Source organism: Leptidea sinapis, chromosome 19 (assembly GCF_905404315.1).
Source record: "Leptidea sinapis chromosome 19, ilLepSina1.1, whole genome shotgun sequence".
Taxonomy (NCBI): domain Eukaryota; kingdom Metazoa; phylum Arthropoda; class Insecta; order Lepidoptera; family Pieridae; genus Leptidea; species Leptidea sinapis.
In genome coordinates this window covers 11,488,042-11,505,428 of record NC_066283.1, presented here as the reverse complement: position 1 = coordinate 11,505,428, position 17,387 = coordinate 11,488,042, and the positions used below count along the sequence as shown (strand labels likewise).

General features: G+C 35.4%; 1 protein-coding gene across 1 annotated transcript in view; it reads left to right on the top strand.

Moving 5' to 3' along the window:
- LOC126970052 (uncharacterized) overlaps positions 1 to 17,387 on the top strand; it is a 61,848-nt gene that overhangs the window by 15,510 nt on the left and 28,951 nt on the right. Inside the window, exon 2 of the mRNA XM_050815733.1 lies at positions 6,053 to 6,275. Coding sequence (XP_050671690.1) covers positions 6,060 to 6,275 — 216 coding nt within the window. The 5' untranslated portion in view covers positions 6,053 to 6,059. The remainder of the gene's footprint in view (positions 1 to 6,052; positions 6,276 to 17,387) is intronic.

The following is a 17,387-nucleotide window of genomic DNA, read 5'->3' as shown; positions in this document are numbered from 1 at the left end:
CGGCTACCGGTCATTATTAACATCTTGTTGTAGCGGTGCTCTTGCTTCCATCGAAGTATGTAGGACCTACCGGCTATTACGGCTACCGGTCATTATTAACATCTTGTTGTAGCGGTGCTCTTGCTTCCATCGCAGTATGTAGGACCTACCGGCTATTACGGCTACCGGTCATTATTAACATCTTGTTGTAGCGGTGCTCTTGCTTCCATCGCAGTATGTAGGACCTACCGGCTATTACGGCTACCGGTCATTATTAACATCTTGTTGTAGCGGTGCTCTTGCTTCCATCGCAGTATGTAGGACCTACCGGCTATTACGGCTACCGGTCATTATTAACATCTTGTTGTAGCGGTGCTTTGGTTCCATCGCAGTATGTAGGACCTACCGGCTATTACGGCTACCGGTCATTATTAACATCTTGTTGTAGCGGTGCTTTGGTTCCATCGTAGTATGTAGGACCTACCGGCTATTACGGCTACCGGTCATTATTAACATCTTGTTGTAGCGGTGCTCTTGCTTCCATCGCAGTATGTAGGACCTACCGGCTATTACGGCTACCGGTCATTATTAACATCTTGTTGTAGCGGTGCTCTTGCTTCCATCGCAGTATGTAGGACCTACCGGCTATTACGGCTACCGGTCATTATTAACATCTTGTTGTAGCGGTGCTCTTGCTTCCATCGCAGTATGTAGGACCTACCGGCTATTACGGCTACCGGTCATTATTAACATCTTGTTGTAGCGGTGCTCTTGCTTCCATCGAAGTATGTAGGACCTACCGGCTATTACGGCTACCGGTCATTATTAACATCTTGTTGTAGCGGTGCTCTTGCTTCCATCGCAGTATGTAGGACCTACCGGCTATTACGGCTACCGGTCATTATTAACATCTTGTTGTAGCGGTGCTTTGGTTCCATCGAAGTATGTAGGACCTACCGGCTATTACGGCTACCGGTCATTATTAACATCTTGTTGTAGCGGTGCTCTTCAAATGTAAACATTTTTGAAGTGAAAACTTCTCTAGCCGCGTTGTGCTCATTTTGGTAGGGGAAAATAGCCAGTATATCTGTAACTATACAGCTGACGTATTGTGCAACGTTGTGATGTGCTGTGTATATCTTATAAGAGAAATTGAATGGATTTACTGAAAAGTTCAATGTGTATATATTCAACACACTATTTCAACAACATGCACTGTAGCATTGTTGAAATAGTGTTTTTGTCTGATTCGTATATTTTGAACATAATATAAGTTTTAAAAATAAATTTTAATAAATATTTTAATTGTTTGTAAACATTATGAAATTTAAAATTTTAATGCTAAAAGTTCTAAGTTTTCACTTCTATTGGCAGTTTCTACACGTTAATACAATTTGATATACTGATATTTTTTAATAATTAATTTATGATATTAACTTAAAAATTGTCAACTAATTGCGCACGAAAGTTTTCCCCCGTATGTGCTAGACCCGGAAGTGTGGTGACCAAAAATAGTTCCACCTTTTGAAAAGTTCCCCAATCAATATATTTTTAGTGTTTGCTTTCTGTTATACTCTTCTGTGTTCGCCGACCACCAATCCACAGAAACTAACATTTGTGACGTGTTTCCCGCAATTTCAAATGTTCTTGTGGTCAATTTCGCGTGCGTGATAAAATCGTCACGACATTATAAGTGCATTTAACTCCCATCCGCCCGCATGACTTATGTGTTACGTGTCTACATCATACCTGCATATTTGTGAGGTGAACATACAGCGAGTCTTTAATGTACTTATTATATTATAACAAGAAAAATATGAAGATGATTTAATTAAACTTATTCTCCATGTCATAAGAATAAAGGCGATAAGCGTATTTTAGTTCTATCAATTATTCTATAAATTGACGGCCTTACAAATAAACATGGTATAAAGTTATACCTGAGTATAAACCAAGAATATACAAAATGTTGACTATATTGCTGACAACACTGTCATATTGCAAGATCCCAATAGTAAATATAAAACGTCAATTGTGTATTCAAATTAAAAAAAAAAACAGATATAGAGATATAAATAATTATCAATATTACACCTGGCAACCCTAAAGTTGCGGTTGACTGAGAGCTGGCAATCCCATGTTATCAATTTCTTACACAATTTCCTTTAAAATTATGTAAAATTGATTAAAAAACAAATACTTGCTTAACTGGAGCGAGACTCGTTTATTAAAATCACGGCAACCTCTGCTTGCGGCCATTTTTTAACTAGCAACCATGGTTTATCAAAATGGTTGTATTAAACTTACAAAAAGAAAACAGTTGATTACAAATTATCAACAAAAATGTATCTGTTTACACCTGGCAACCCTTATGTTGCGGCTGACTGGCAGCCATATTTTTCTCAATTCTTTATGTAATTTCGTTTAAATGATGTACAATTTATTAATAAAACATATAGGTGAAATTAACATCAGAAAATCAATTATACTTAACTAAATAACAAGTACCAATTACTTATTATTATTAGTACAATTATTACTTACTATAAGTACAATTATTTATAAGCAACCTATCACTAATTCCCCACACGTTTATTTAAAATAAGTTTTATCAGAAGAACACGGTCCTGCAGAATCAAGCGGTGGGAATTCTAAAGTTTTCCGAATGTCAAGAAGCCTTGCAAATAAACGCGGGAAACGTTATACGTCCGAATAAACCAATCGTAGGCAAGTATAACTTTATACCAAGTTTATTTGTCAGGCAGTGAGAGATGATTGATATATTTCCAGCGTTTTATTAATAAATGTACAGAACATTTGTTGAGAGTCATTGAGGTTTGATCTGGAGAAGGTCTGCTGCTCGTACACCTAACGCTCATAGCGACTTAGTCAGCGGACCCACACGTGTTTAACATAAACTTTTCTGGTGAATTCGAAGCGGATAAACAAAATAACAAGAATACATGATAATTAATAATTAAATAGACCTATAATAACGTGTCTTCTTCTTCTACGGCTATCTTCTATCGGAGGTTGTCTATCATTAAGAATAACTGGATTTTGTTCACCGCTGCCCAAAACAGTGATTTTGTACTGAAACTGAACCAATAGGGAAGGTTCTTAAGCCAGAATGTTCGTCTGCGGCCAGGTCTTCGTTTGCCTTCTATCTTTCCGTGTATTATGAGCTGCAGCAGGTCATATTTAGAATTTAGCATTAAGTATATGGCCCAGATATTCGAGCTTTCTAACGTATAGATATAACGTGTACATGTTCACAATTATTGCTTCGAAAGTACTGTGTAAAACGTAGTGATTCTCGTTGGTAGTGTGGATAATGCTGATGATCCAATAAATATTTTCGAATGCCACGCTATATCAATGTCATTAACAGCGACAAAGATATTTTATTTTATTGTTAAGAAACAAACATTCGTTTTCACTTTTCACAAAAGAATTATAAAATCTTAGATTATGGTTTGGTCTGCGCTGCGCTTCAACTAGATACCGCAGGCGTAGTCGCAAAGTGCGACAACTATTACTACTCGACAGTGCGTAACATGTGCGTAAGTTGCGCCAATCATTGGCAATAAATGTATGTGATATCGGTAAAACTTATGCAGTAAGTAAATACTAATATAAAAATCTAAGCAGTTTGTTGTTTTCTTTTCTCTAGTGATAACCCTCACTTCTAGGATTAATACACAAATAAAATTTGAAAAACAAAATTTTATGAACTATGCGGGACTCAAACCCACGACCTCCGGCGTTCCGTACCGGTGCTCTAACCATTCGAGTGACGTATCGTCATAAAATCTTGTATGCTTTGTTCAACTCTCAGGTTGTGGCTTCATCTACAAGATCTACTCTACACTTGATAACCTGTTCAACCCCTATATTTGCATATTAGGAAATTGACTTGAGATGTCGCTCTTGTAAATATAACGTAAAAATCTTAGTGTAGTTACCCAGTTCTGAAGCCACGCAGGTTATCATCTCGTACGTAGTGTTTCAACCCGCTCCCGCTCCCGCTCAGCTTAGCCCTGTGAACCCTCCATAAGAGGCTGTGTCGGTTGTGCTCGCAGGCTCTGGCCGAGGTCATTGCACTGCTCCGTTGCGATCTGCACTTTTGCCCTCTCTGTAGAGCTCTGTAACCTCTTGTTTTACCTTTTTACATTAACTATATTATGTATGAAACATGTGGTTACTAATGCAGTGTGTGTTATAGAACTAATGTGCTCACAATATTGGCGCTCACTCGTCCTTACCGGCTCACTTGTCAATGTTCGTTGAGAATGTTGTAATGTCAAGGACAGATTGTAGACAATAGAAATATTACAATAATGTGAGCTGTTTGTGTTGTAAAGAGTCACGCTTTAGCACAGGCTTGTTCGTAATAAATACACTAAAATAACTGAATGCCAACACTGCATGTCGACTATGATTTTATAATATTATAACACGAACAACTAAAGTGAAATGTTGTGCAAATATTTTTATTACTGTATCAAAACAATTAATCTGATCATTATATTCGTTATCCTTATACAAACAATGAATTCAAGCTCTAAGGGTTGGTCCAATATACGATAATTTATACTTATACAGTTTATTATTTACGACTTTTTGGATTATTGCATGCAGCACCTTACAAACTAATTTGTTATGTATATTACAGCCATTGTAAAATACTCTTATTTGATTGAAAAGCGTGACCGTTGAGTTTCTTGTATGTTCTTCTCACGAGTTCTACTTTTTCCGAACATATGGTACATTCAGTAATCTAAAATAAATATTTATAGTGAGATTCAAAACCGCTTAAGTTTAAGCTTAATTGATTGAAGTTTATTTGTTTTTGAGTTTAACTTCGGCTTTAAGAGTCTACTTTTTAGGGCTTGCTACCCGTTGCTACTAAGGCTCCGCGGTTCATTCGTCTTTTTGTATGTCAAAACATATTATTATATAACACTTTATAAAGTACGCTTCATTTACATTGCATTACAATGTTGGCTAAAAAGTCTGCAAAAGACTTGCAAATTATTTATGAAACATGACAACCAATATAGCTCAGTGTTTAATGACCCTGTCTTCTGAGCTAGAGGTCCGAGGTTCGAATCCCGGTAACATTTATATGAATATGGATGTTTGTTTCCGAGTCATGGATGTTTATATGTATTTACGTATCATTAAGTAAGTATATTGTGTTAAATATATCTTTGTCTTGTAGGGAATCCTAGTCAGCCAGAATACTAGTTAAATTAAAGTTACTTTCTTTGTACCAATGTATACTTTCTAACAAATATAAAACAACTATGTAACTAATATGATACCAATTAAATTTTTATACCTTAGACTCGGAGGTATCATTTTGTTAAAGGAAACTGTAAGGAACACTTACATATTCGGGTTCTCTATTTACATCCTGTATAATGAATTAAATTGAATAAATGAAATAATAATTTTATCGTAGCTATTACAAAAATAATTGGGTTTGTGATTTGTTATTTTTCGAAAATCACACGAAATTATTATCTGATACTTTTAAGATTTCGTAAGAAGTAAAAGTTCTGTAAAAAAGGCTCACGGGGGTACTGTTGGTCGCATTCCACTTAATTAATTTTCCGAAAAAGTGGTTTGTAACTTACATAATTAATGATTGTTATTACTTATTACGAGAAAGTGCCGCTGAGGATTCTTGAAAAACCCAAAAGTTCTGAGTTGCACTACAACTGCGCTCGTCACCTTGAGATATAAGATGTCAAGTCTCATTTGCCCATTAATTTCACTAGCTACGGATCCTTTCAGACCGAAACACAGAAATTCTTATTGCCGTTGTAGTACCCATAATCTAGCCGGCATCCTGTGCAAAGTATCCTCTCATTGTTAAATAACCTTAGTCGGATCTTACGAGTAACATTTACGTAAGTTACGACACCCTCGGGCCAGCCACTTCCCTATTATTTTTATGCCCCGGGGAAGCCCAGGGTGAGTTGCGAGCCAATGTTGTATGGGTTTTACAATGTTTAATTGATCATTGTACTTTCAAATATTTATTGAGGTGGTGATGACATTTCAGCGCGGCAATGTACGCCATATCTACAACCTCGGCATCCACGAGGTCTGGGTCGCGCGGAGACACGGCAGCACTGGAGAGACACGTGCGGGTCATTCGACTGCTGAGACCCCGCCGAGCCGTCCCAGCCTTCGGCTTCTCCATCAGAGGTGGAAAGGAATTCGCTACTGGATTCTTCGTGTCCAAAGTCGAGCTCAATTCGGAAGCGCATCTACAGGGCGTGAAGGTAAAGACTTTTTTTTTATTTTCTATTTTTGGGAAATGGGAAGGAGTCTTGAAATGAGTTATTGTTGGTAGTGCTACGAACTATAATTAATAATTCAGAAGTGTTTTTCATGAACCTGTTTCAATAAAGATATTCGACTTTTTAGTAAATAATTGCAGTAAACTATAGAAGTGATTTTAAATCCTGTCTTGAATAAAAACATTTTATTTTGAATTTAACAAAATATCTAAAAGCTATGAATATGTATAGGCATATATGTATAAACGGTGGGCCAGCTAGTGTTTTAAATTTTAAAGTACCTATTACTTTGACTTTGAAAGGTAAAATGACATTCACTTTTTGACAGGAAGTTAGTTTTATGTTTGACATTTGCTAAATGGTACGCTATTCACTCGAACAAAATCGGAAAATATTAAAAACTTACTTCCAAAGAAGCGAGTCTTTAACTCAAACTGTAAGAAATTTACGTGAAAATTTTTCGAGAAATGATCCGCCGTCAGTTCAGTTTGTGCGTCAATTTATAAAGTGTGTTCCTTCATGTAGATCGTTATTAGACAAAGCAATCCGTGTACCTTCTCGTCCGGTGCGGTCAACCAAACACATTACTGCTGTGGCTCAGAATGTGCAAAAAAATCCATAAACATCAATTTGGGTAAAATTCAAATTCAAATATTTTTATTCAAAATAGGATTCAAAATCACTTATTGAACGCCAAAAACTACCACCCATTCAGTATAGACTGCCTCACACCTGAGAAGAACGGGCGCAAGAAACACAGCGGGCTTTTTTTACGTAACAATATGGATTACAATATAATATCATACAATAAACATTTATAATTAAAGAACCTGAGGGTGTTCGCTTCATTCCCAGTCTATGTAGTATCTATGTCAGTTAACTGTTAATTTTTTAACCACATGTGCTGCAAATCTAAGCCTATTCGCCAATCCTTCAATATGGGGACCCCATTGCAATTTAAAATTCTTCATCTCCAGCTGCCAAACAATCTTCAGATCATTGGGCGAAACAAAAACGCATCGGATGGTCATGAGGCTTCAGTTCTTGGACTAATTGAACTTTGTAAGCCTTCATACCGAGGTTTTTATGCAACATTCTTCTCAGAGAAGTGCGAGAAATGTTCAGTTCCTGAGAACGATGACGAGTTATTGCTACCAACGCTAAGCATAAACTAAATGAGTTGACTACCGTTGACCACAACTTGTGTTACAATTAATCAAGATGAGACGTCGTCCTCAATGAACTTTTACTCAATTGATAACTATATGCGGTTTTTTTATAAGAGGGAGCAAACGTACAAGAGGTTCATGTGATGGGGGGTCACACCAGGAGTCAATTTCAAGTCAAGATTTGTTGCTGGCCTTTAAGGAATGCTCTATTCTTCAAGGTCCCTAAGTCATATCGATTTGGGAATGGGGGAAACACCAGCCGGTAATTGATTCCACTACGTGGCTATGCATATATATATCGACGCCAAGTATACCGATACAGGCTGTGTCAGTTAGAGGAGTGATCTTCAATCGAGGGGATCTAATAATGGAAGACTTTTAAGCGGTGGATGCACTAACATGTGTCTTAGGGTTAAATTCAACTTAATTATGGCTGCGCCGTTCTGAAACTTTGCAAAGTATAGTCTTGATTTCGGATACAAGTTTATTCCGGTTCTAGTCGGCACTATCCCGGAAGAAGTTGGCACGGCTGGTATAAGAAGCTAACAATTAATTTGCAGCATATCATTGAAATACAGAAGAAACATTGTAGGCAATAGCACGCAACCTTGCGGGACATAAGTGTTTACGGGTTTTAAGTCAGAGCATGCACAGTCGATAACGACCTTGATGCTCCGATCAGCCAAAAAGCCAGTGACACATCTCCGAAACCTCTCGGAAAGCCCACAGGATGTCTGTTTCGCTATGAGCGCTTTGTGCTGCACCCGATCGAAGGCTTTCACCGCTAACACCCCGCTTGTGCCCATTATGGGTGAGATATACAAGAAGATCCCTAGCTGAGCAACGAAAACCGTATTGGCAATCGTTGATCAGCTGGTGCTTTTCTAAGTAATAAGCACAAAATAATCTATCTAAACACATCAGACAACCTGATCAACTGCTTCAATTTTGAATCATACACAAATAATTATGTATGTCTTTGCCAGAAACAAATATTTATGTGTGACACCCAATATAGTTTTATTTGTCAGTCTCAAGCCACCTCTTATTGTGATAGTAGTATGGCTACAAACTTATGTTTTGTTCAAATTGTTCTCTCTGATAAAAGGAGTGTCCCAAGATCTAGAATAGATCTCATGTCGCAGAATCAATTTACTTGATTTTGATGCAGTTTTTACGGATATATTGAAGTATATCTTGGAAAATTATTTAGTATTTCATTACATGATTGAAATTCAAAAGTATAAAATAGGAATATCAATCAAAAAAATACCGTAAAATTGGTCACAAATTTTGGAATAACATATATTTTGTTACCTTCCGAAAGTATCAAAGTTGTGGTGCTCGGAAACTACAGCTCTTATTTTTAATATAATTAAAAGTATAGTTATACAAGCCAATCGTACTCAATATTGTTTCAATGTAGGTAAGTACTATATTGTTTGAAACATTAAAAGGTTACGCGAGCGATTACTAAGTCAAGTTGGTAACTGCGGTTGATGCCGCAATTATAAACAGAATTTGGTGGCAATGAAATTCTTAGCCAAATTATTATGTAACGTGTTGCTTAAAAGTATCAAGTGTTGTCATGTTGTATTCGCTAAAATGTTTTTACAGTGACTAGGAACAATAATCACAATATCTCATTGTTTCCGTGTGGCACGTACATACATAAGTACCTACATACCTACTGGCGAATAACTCCTAACTCGCAACTACATAGCTACTTATCTATTTCATTAGAGTAACTTAATTTACAATCTGTCAACGGACTTAAGAGTTAGCTAATTTATATTTGCTACTGGACCGCCAGGCGCTGGCAGCTATTTTCGTTCATCCTAACGTTCCAATACGGAAATGTTAACAGTATTCTTGGTGCACTTCATCCTACTGGTAGTTTTTACTTCATATAATCATTTTCAGCATTTATTACAGAATAGTTACTACAGAATTTTAATCTGTAATTACATTAATAGATAGAGTTACAATAAAAGTAGTTACTATAGAGACAGTAAGGGTCGAGACGAGCAGGACGATGAGTTGATGGTAGTTGATACGCCCTGCCCATTACAATGCAGTGCCCCTCAGGATTCTTGAAAAACCCAAAATCTTTGAACGGCACTACAAGTGCGCTCGACACCTTGAGACATAAGATATTAAGTCTCATTTGCCCAGTAAACCCTTCAAACCGAAACACAGTAATGCTTACACATTACTGCTTCACGGCGGAAATAAGCGACGTTGTGATTTTTTTTATGGAAAAGGAGCACAATCGAGCGTACGGGTCACCTGGTGTTAAGTGATCACCGATACCCAAATTATCTTGCAACACCAGAGGAATCACAGGAGCGTTGCCGGCCTTTAAGGAAAGTGTACGCGCTTTTTTTTTAAGGTACCCATGTCGTATCGTCCCGGAAATATAGCACAAGGAAGTTCATTCCACGGCTTTGTAGTACATGGAAGAAAGCTCCTTGAAAACACACACATCCAGATGGTGGAGATGATATCCTAACTTGTGGCGTGTTGTGCGAAGGTGGAATTCGGGAGCAGAAATCAGGTGAAACAGATCTTTGGAACACTCCCCGTGATAAATCCGGTAGAAGACGCACAATGAAGCGACGTCTCTACGCAACGCCAACGAGCTCAAGCAGAAGTATTGTATGGGATGAGTGTATTATGGCCCATAAGAAAGGCATTGAAGCTACTAATAGGACTCTCCGAGATATAAGTAATTGTAACCGACTTATGGGCGGAGCTACGGTACTATTGGCTGATGACATCAGACAGACGTTGCGTGTTGTCTCACGAGGGACACGTGCAGATGAAGTGAAGGCTTGCCTAAAGTCATCAGTTCTATGGCCCAAAGTTAATTTTTTGTCTTTAAAAATAATTCTATCTTGAACATGATTGAAAGACGGAGGAGTTCTCCAATTTGTTGCTAGACATTGGTGATGGAAACATTTTGGAGTAGGGAGATGAAATAAACATTACCAGTAATCTTGGTGATGTCGTGAAAGATCTCACTAACTTAACGGACATAATCTACCGCAAAATTATTAAATCTAGAGTAAATTCCGCTGCATGGCTGAGAGAAAGAGCTATTCTGTCTCCAAGAAATGACCTCAGCCAACAGTATTAATAATTTTTTGCTAGAAAAGCTTCCAACTGTTCAAATATAATATGAATCTTTAGACCACTGTATTAGATGTCGATAATGCTGTGCATTATCCTGTAGAATTTCTTCTCACTCTTGAACCACCAGGAATACAACCTCACATCTTATACCTCAAATTTGGCGCTCCAATTACTCTAAATGGGCAATCTAAAGTCCAAAATTTTCTAATTAATTAATCTAAAGTCAAAAACCAGACTTTAGGTTAAGACCTTGCATAAACATGTGATCGAAACCACTATTTTTAAACAGGAGAAACAGTGTTTATCCCTAGGATTCCCTTGATACCAATTTGATTGTAAACTTCTGCAATTTCCGGTTAAACTATGCTACGTGATGACAATTAATAAAGGGCCAAACTTTGAAACTGGCCGGGATAGATCTCAGAAATGGTTGTTTCTCGCATGGTCAGTTGTATGTGGCGTGCTCCAGAATCAGTTCACCAGATGGTTTAGTTATTCTTCAACCCTAAAGAAGAACTTGAAGAATGTTGTTTACATAGAAGTTTAAAAAAATAGGACTATCTATTTTTTTCCATACCATCGGGTTACCAATTGTAATTTAAACAAAGCGACAATTTCTGGTTACGAAATTATAAGACTCGATAATCTTATTATAATAATAAAGCCAGAATCAAACTTTGCAAACAGCCGGTGTACATCTCAGAAATTGTTTCTTTCACGACCTGCGTGGCTTATAACAATATGTAAATTGAAATTTTGTTTATAAATTGGAAGTTTGGAAAAAATAGAACCGTCAGCTTTTTATTAAAAAAAAAATATAAAATTGCGACTTCTTTAGGTAAGTAGTATGAAATCCGGTTTTTACTAGCGGTAGGACTTTTTTCGATAAGTTTGATTGCCCTTCCAGTAAGAAAATAATCTAATAGGAAATCAGAAATCATACGGTCGCGGGCAACTGCTGGAATAAATATATTTTTTATTTCAAATTATTTTATTGCTGTTTGAAAAATTGTTTGATATAAATTTTTGACGTACAGTTTGACAGTTCTGCTGAGACATTATGTCATTACAAGAACAAGGAAGAATGAAATTATTATTGAAGTAATTGAACTTCTACAAATCTCGTAATTAGCAAAAAATATTTTAAATTTTGTATACATATAATATGGAATAGTTTAGGTTAGAAGAGCACCGATCATCAGCTAGTAATAGATATTATATACATATTAGGTATTTGACTTTGACTTTAATAACTACGATACCCCTTCCAGCATAATATATTTAATCAATATAATATCTTGCCAATATATTCACATAAAATACTAATTAAACTACAATGATTACGAAATATTCGGTAAGAGTAACTCTAAAACCATTTCATAAAAATGGCCGACAATTCTGGACATAGACAATTTCAAATCACATTAAATTAAATCTTATTGTAATCGCACGCGGCCCAATTCACTCTTAAACTGTTTCGCACGCTTACGTCGCCTTCACAAAGAACTTATAAAATTTCCTAATATGCGTCTTTAGTTATGTTTTCACACAGTCATTTCGGCACAAACATTAATTCTGGGAAATTTATTTTACCTCAAGCTAATTGCGTCTGTAACATCTATTTCCGTTTTAACACACATACTTAAGTGTTTAATTCTAGGAAAAGCTGCACCTTAGCATAGAACTACAGGAAGAGGATAATAATTATTATAAGAAAATGCTGTAATTTTGCAATTATAACAATTTATTTACCTTATGTACTTAAACAAGTATGTGATTGTCGGCTAATTGTAAGCTTTCTAGTTTATACAGTCCAGCCACAGCTATGTTACGGTCACTGTAAATTGTCTCTGATATGAAACAAGTGCGAACTTTACCTACTGAAAGGTCATTGAACTATTGATATAAATCAACTTTATTGACATCGTTATGTCGTAATTTGATTCAGAATAATATTATCTTTTGAACGTGGAGTGAAAGTATTAATATTATGTTGATAATTAATTTAAATAAAAACCCTCACTTGATTCAATGCGTCTGTTCATTTCTACATAATATTTAATCCTTTACAACTGACTTCAAGAACACGAGGGTGTTGTTTTTATTGGTTTGGAATTATTATTCTTTTAAAAGGGTATTTTATCAGATTGTGATTTTTGTCTATTGTAAAAAAAACTGTAATGATAGAATCTATGAATAATTGAGGAACTGTGATATTAATAAACGCGAAGTAAAGTTACTACAAATTTAAAACGTTTTATCTTTATCTTATCTTTGTCACTACAGGAGAACATGACAGGGAGAAGTAATTTTAAACTTGGAGTAATGTTTTAAATAGCGTTTATTAATAAGACGATAGTGGTTCTTTTCATTAACACAATATTATTTTTATACAGCCACTATTATTAGAGGGAGTGGAGTTCAACTGAACAAGTTCTACAAATGTCTTACTTTTATAAGTAAGTATTACACGTTGGGTGGTTTGCAATTTTTTTATATTTGCATCTACCGGAATATTTAAGTGTGCTTTGATTATCCTTAGTATTAGAAACCTTAATAAGTGTAAATTAAACATGATTTTACAAAAAAAAAAACTGTTTCAAAAATGCTCAAACTGTAAATTTTCTCTCCAACATTTGAAGTTAGATTGATGAATTATTAGTATAAACATATTTCCAAAAAGTAATTTATATTATTTGACCACAAAATTAGTAAAAGTACTAGGGACTCAATTCGTACGTAAATGTATATTATGACATAATTTAGTTCAGAAGTTGCCCTTAATGAAATGAAATACTAAAGATAAATGATAAGATAAAACGATTTTAATAAATATTTCGCGAATGAATAAATCTTATCAAATTAATCTACCTAACACATAACAAGACATAGAATAATTTAAAGCTAATAATTAAGTGTATAATATATTTACATTTTAATGTTCGGTTTCATAACAAATCCGGCCAATTGACCATACCATTTGTATGTTATGCAACGTAACAATCTATTTAACAATTAGTTAATAAGACAGTGTGTAACTATAACGTATTTATCAATCAATCAACTAACCGTAATAGTTTAATCATATTGTACCTTGACTAAGGAAACCACAAAAGTGCAAAACCTGATAGGTAAAGGTATTCGATTAGTTGGATTTAACCACAGTAGTATTATGTGGTGGATCATCGTAAATTGTTTTAAATATGGTTAGTATGTAACCAACGAGACTATGATGATCGAGTAATTGCCATGACTACTACACACCTGAGCGGGTGACTGCTTACAAGAGGCTTCAGTAATCTTGGGGTTTAAGGCGACTCTAAATACCAGCGACAGTCTGTAGTTATTGTTATGGATTACTTATCCGAATTAATGTACTTACACAATAAAAGTACAAGCTATAAGAATAACTCTTCTGAGTTTCATACTAAACACTGGCGTCACGCCGAGAAAAAACTTGTTTAACACCAAAGAAAATGGTAGTTAAAAATAACTCTGGATTGTTTGTTAACTATAACCAACAGCAAGCATTGGCAACTTAAAAAATATAAGACTTAAGGGTATGTGTAACTTGTTTACGTATTTTCTGCTTACACTTCGCCTTAAATATCTCCAGAACTGTCTGATGTAGAAGGCGAACCACTGCGACTATCATGTCATGCAAATTATCACACACTACCGCTCTCAATCGAGAAGAAGAATAATCTAGTATTTATTATGTCTGTCATGGGGTCATGATGGTAGATCATTACCGGTATTACATTTAAATAACATCAGAGGCTGATGGAGATTACTAAATTGACACTTAATGGCCCTTAAACTTGTGAATGATTGACCGTTGCATCACCAACATTTGTTTATTTAAGAATTTATTAAATTTGGTGCTATTTTGCGGAATTCCATATTTATCAAAATGTTGCGAGTCTCGTAGGATGTCTCGTACGAGTATAGCGCCTCTACACGAGGCATCCTTAGGAGATCAAATTGTCAAACACGTGTCAAATTGATTAAAGACAAAACTTAGCAGAATTTACACTCAATAAAAATCACAATATTTGGATTGTTTATTTAACATTTCCGTCACCTGGAGCATACCATCTTAAATAACTTTATGGAATTAGAAACAAAAAGTATTTTATGAAAGCTGTCTCATGTCTTAGACTTTTGTCCTGTCCCACTGTCAATCCCCAGATTAATGTATAATATTTTCCAATACTTTTTTTACTCTTTATTTTAATTCATTCTATTTAAATTATAACCAAATAATTTCAACAGTTACTGGTTTTACAATATCCGTCACTACATCATCTTTATTGGCCTATTCCTTTATCCAATCGCAATCATAAATTTGCGAGCGGAGCTTGATATTTTAATACATTTTCTGCTTTCAATAACAGATCGACGGTACAATTTCTTAATCTATTTCTAATTTCATTTATGAGATGACGTTTTGATATTTTACATTTTTATTTTTATGGGGCGTTTAACTATGCATTTTGATGGACATTAACTTTGAATTAAGATTGACATAACGAATGCAGATTCAGGATTATTTATTCATCTTTTGTCATTTAAGTTCTTGTATCCCCTAGCTGGGGCAGAGGGCATCCACAGTGTATCTCCATCGCGATCGGTCCTGAGCATCTCTCTTGATTTCACTCCTGGTCTTTCCGATGTCTTGCGCTTCTTGAATGACAGTTTTAGATTCCAATAATATACCGAAGCAAGCCCTACAGGCTTCCCGCTGAGTTTGTTTTGCCCATTTTTCTCAGGTCTGAGGCAAACCTTTTGGAATGGGTGGTAGTTTTTGACTTTCAAACCGCGGCGGTTGTGGTCCGTTACTATTTTCAAAATGCCGTCAAGAGCGACAAGAAAAAGAAGAGTTGAAAGAAGGCACCCTTGTGGCAGACCGTATGTACTCACATATACCGCTATATCATACTAATTCTATTCATAATCATTATCATATGTCACTCGACACGTCACAGGTTTATTAATGGATGGCATAAAATAATTATTCTAAATAATCTTAAGCAAGAGTTCGAATACTTAAGGCAGCTGTAATTTTACATAGCCCTCTAGCCCTCAGTTGAAGACTTATTTGCATACGATCACGTCATGGGGAGAACCACAGAGGCACTTTCTGCCTTTATGTGTTTGAGGTTTGAAGTGCGTCGACTGAAATTACTGGGCTAATGAGACTTAACATTTATCGAAAATACTCAGCGGCTCTGCGTTGTAATGTGCAGGCGTATCACAAACATCAAGAAAACGTGTAGTTAAGTTAATAACTTAATCAACATAAAATAAATTAACAAGTTTAGACTTGTTCGAGTGGATAATATCAGCTACTTTTGATGTAAACCTGAAGGAACGGAAGGATAAAGAAGTAGTAATTACTACTATATTATGTGCTCTTGCTACTGCCGTGCAACGTATTGCGTGCTAACAAATAATAGGCCTGAATCAAGTCGTAGTTACTGCTTGTGTCATAACAGACCTACGTATGGAATTGGTACAGTTTCCTAATCTCTATAAACATATATATTATGATACCAAGTCGCAGGAAGTAACTATTTTATGTGTCTACATAATTTCTCATAGCACGGATCTAAATTATCATTCTTGTTCCGCTCAACACGGTATTTAGTTCACAAGTTGTACATTCATTTACCAGTTACATATCATAAACATTTCCATAATCATTAAACTGTCTTCAATTATTACGTATTTCAACATGTTTACTATTATATGCAATATTTTGTGTCGGTTTCATTTCCGTCCTAGCAACTACTACTACCTACGCTTGGTAATTAACCAATAAAGATTTTAATGTTAATCATAACCATTCATTCATTCTATTATCAACCATACATATATTATTATAAATTTATTGGGAAGTTATTGTTAGAATTCCTATGTGTTTCAAGTGAATTCTAAGGGATTCTCTAGAAATCAGATTATATATGGCCCTAATTTACAAAACAAATATTGTTTCGATATCAGGTCCTTTCTCCCGTAGCAAAATTAATTAACAACTGAAACATGATTTATTTCTGTTATTTTAAGTTCGCTTAGTTCGTTGTGTAAGTATCACTAAGATTTTTAATTCTTCTGATAGCAAAAGTAGCAGCACTGAGTTTAATTGAAATTGCCTCAATATATGCGCCCCATTGTAGCATTTCATCTAATACTATTCCAAGAAACGAAGTAATCAACATATTTTAAAGATTCCCCATTTAATATTATACTTCATGATAGATTTTTTTTTCCACTTGGTAGGAAAAATTCAATATATTTTGCTCGCGTTAAGTGACAAATTATTCATACTGAACCAATTTGATATGTTTTCCAAGGACAGGTTTATTTTATCTAAATTCGGTGAATGCCTATCAATATTGTAAACTAATAAAGTATAGTCTGCGAAAAGAACAATTTCATGTTCTTTCGATGATACAAATGGCAAATCATTTGATGTAGACGAGGAATAAGAAACGTCCTAGGATTTAACCCTGAGGCACGCCCATCCGCATTACAGCTCCTGATGAATGTTAATAATTACTACTTTCTGAGTTCTATTAGCTAAATATAAAGCAATAAGATCAAGCGATTTTCTTCTTATTCGAAAATAATTGAGCTTACGAATAAGGGTAGAATGGTCTACGCAATTAAATGCTTTCGAAAGATCACAGAGTATTCCTATAGCGTTATCTGATCTCTCCGAAACATTAAATATGTGTCGAATCAATGCCATACCACTATCAGATGTTGATCGACCTTTCGTTAAACC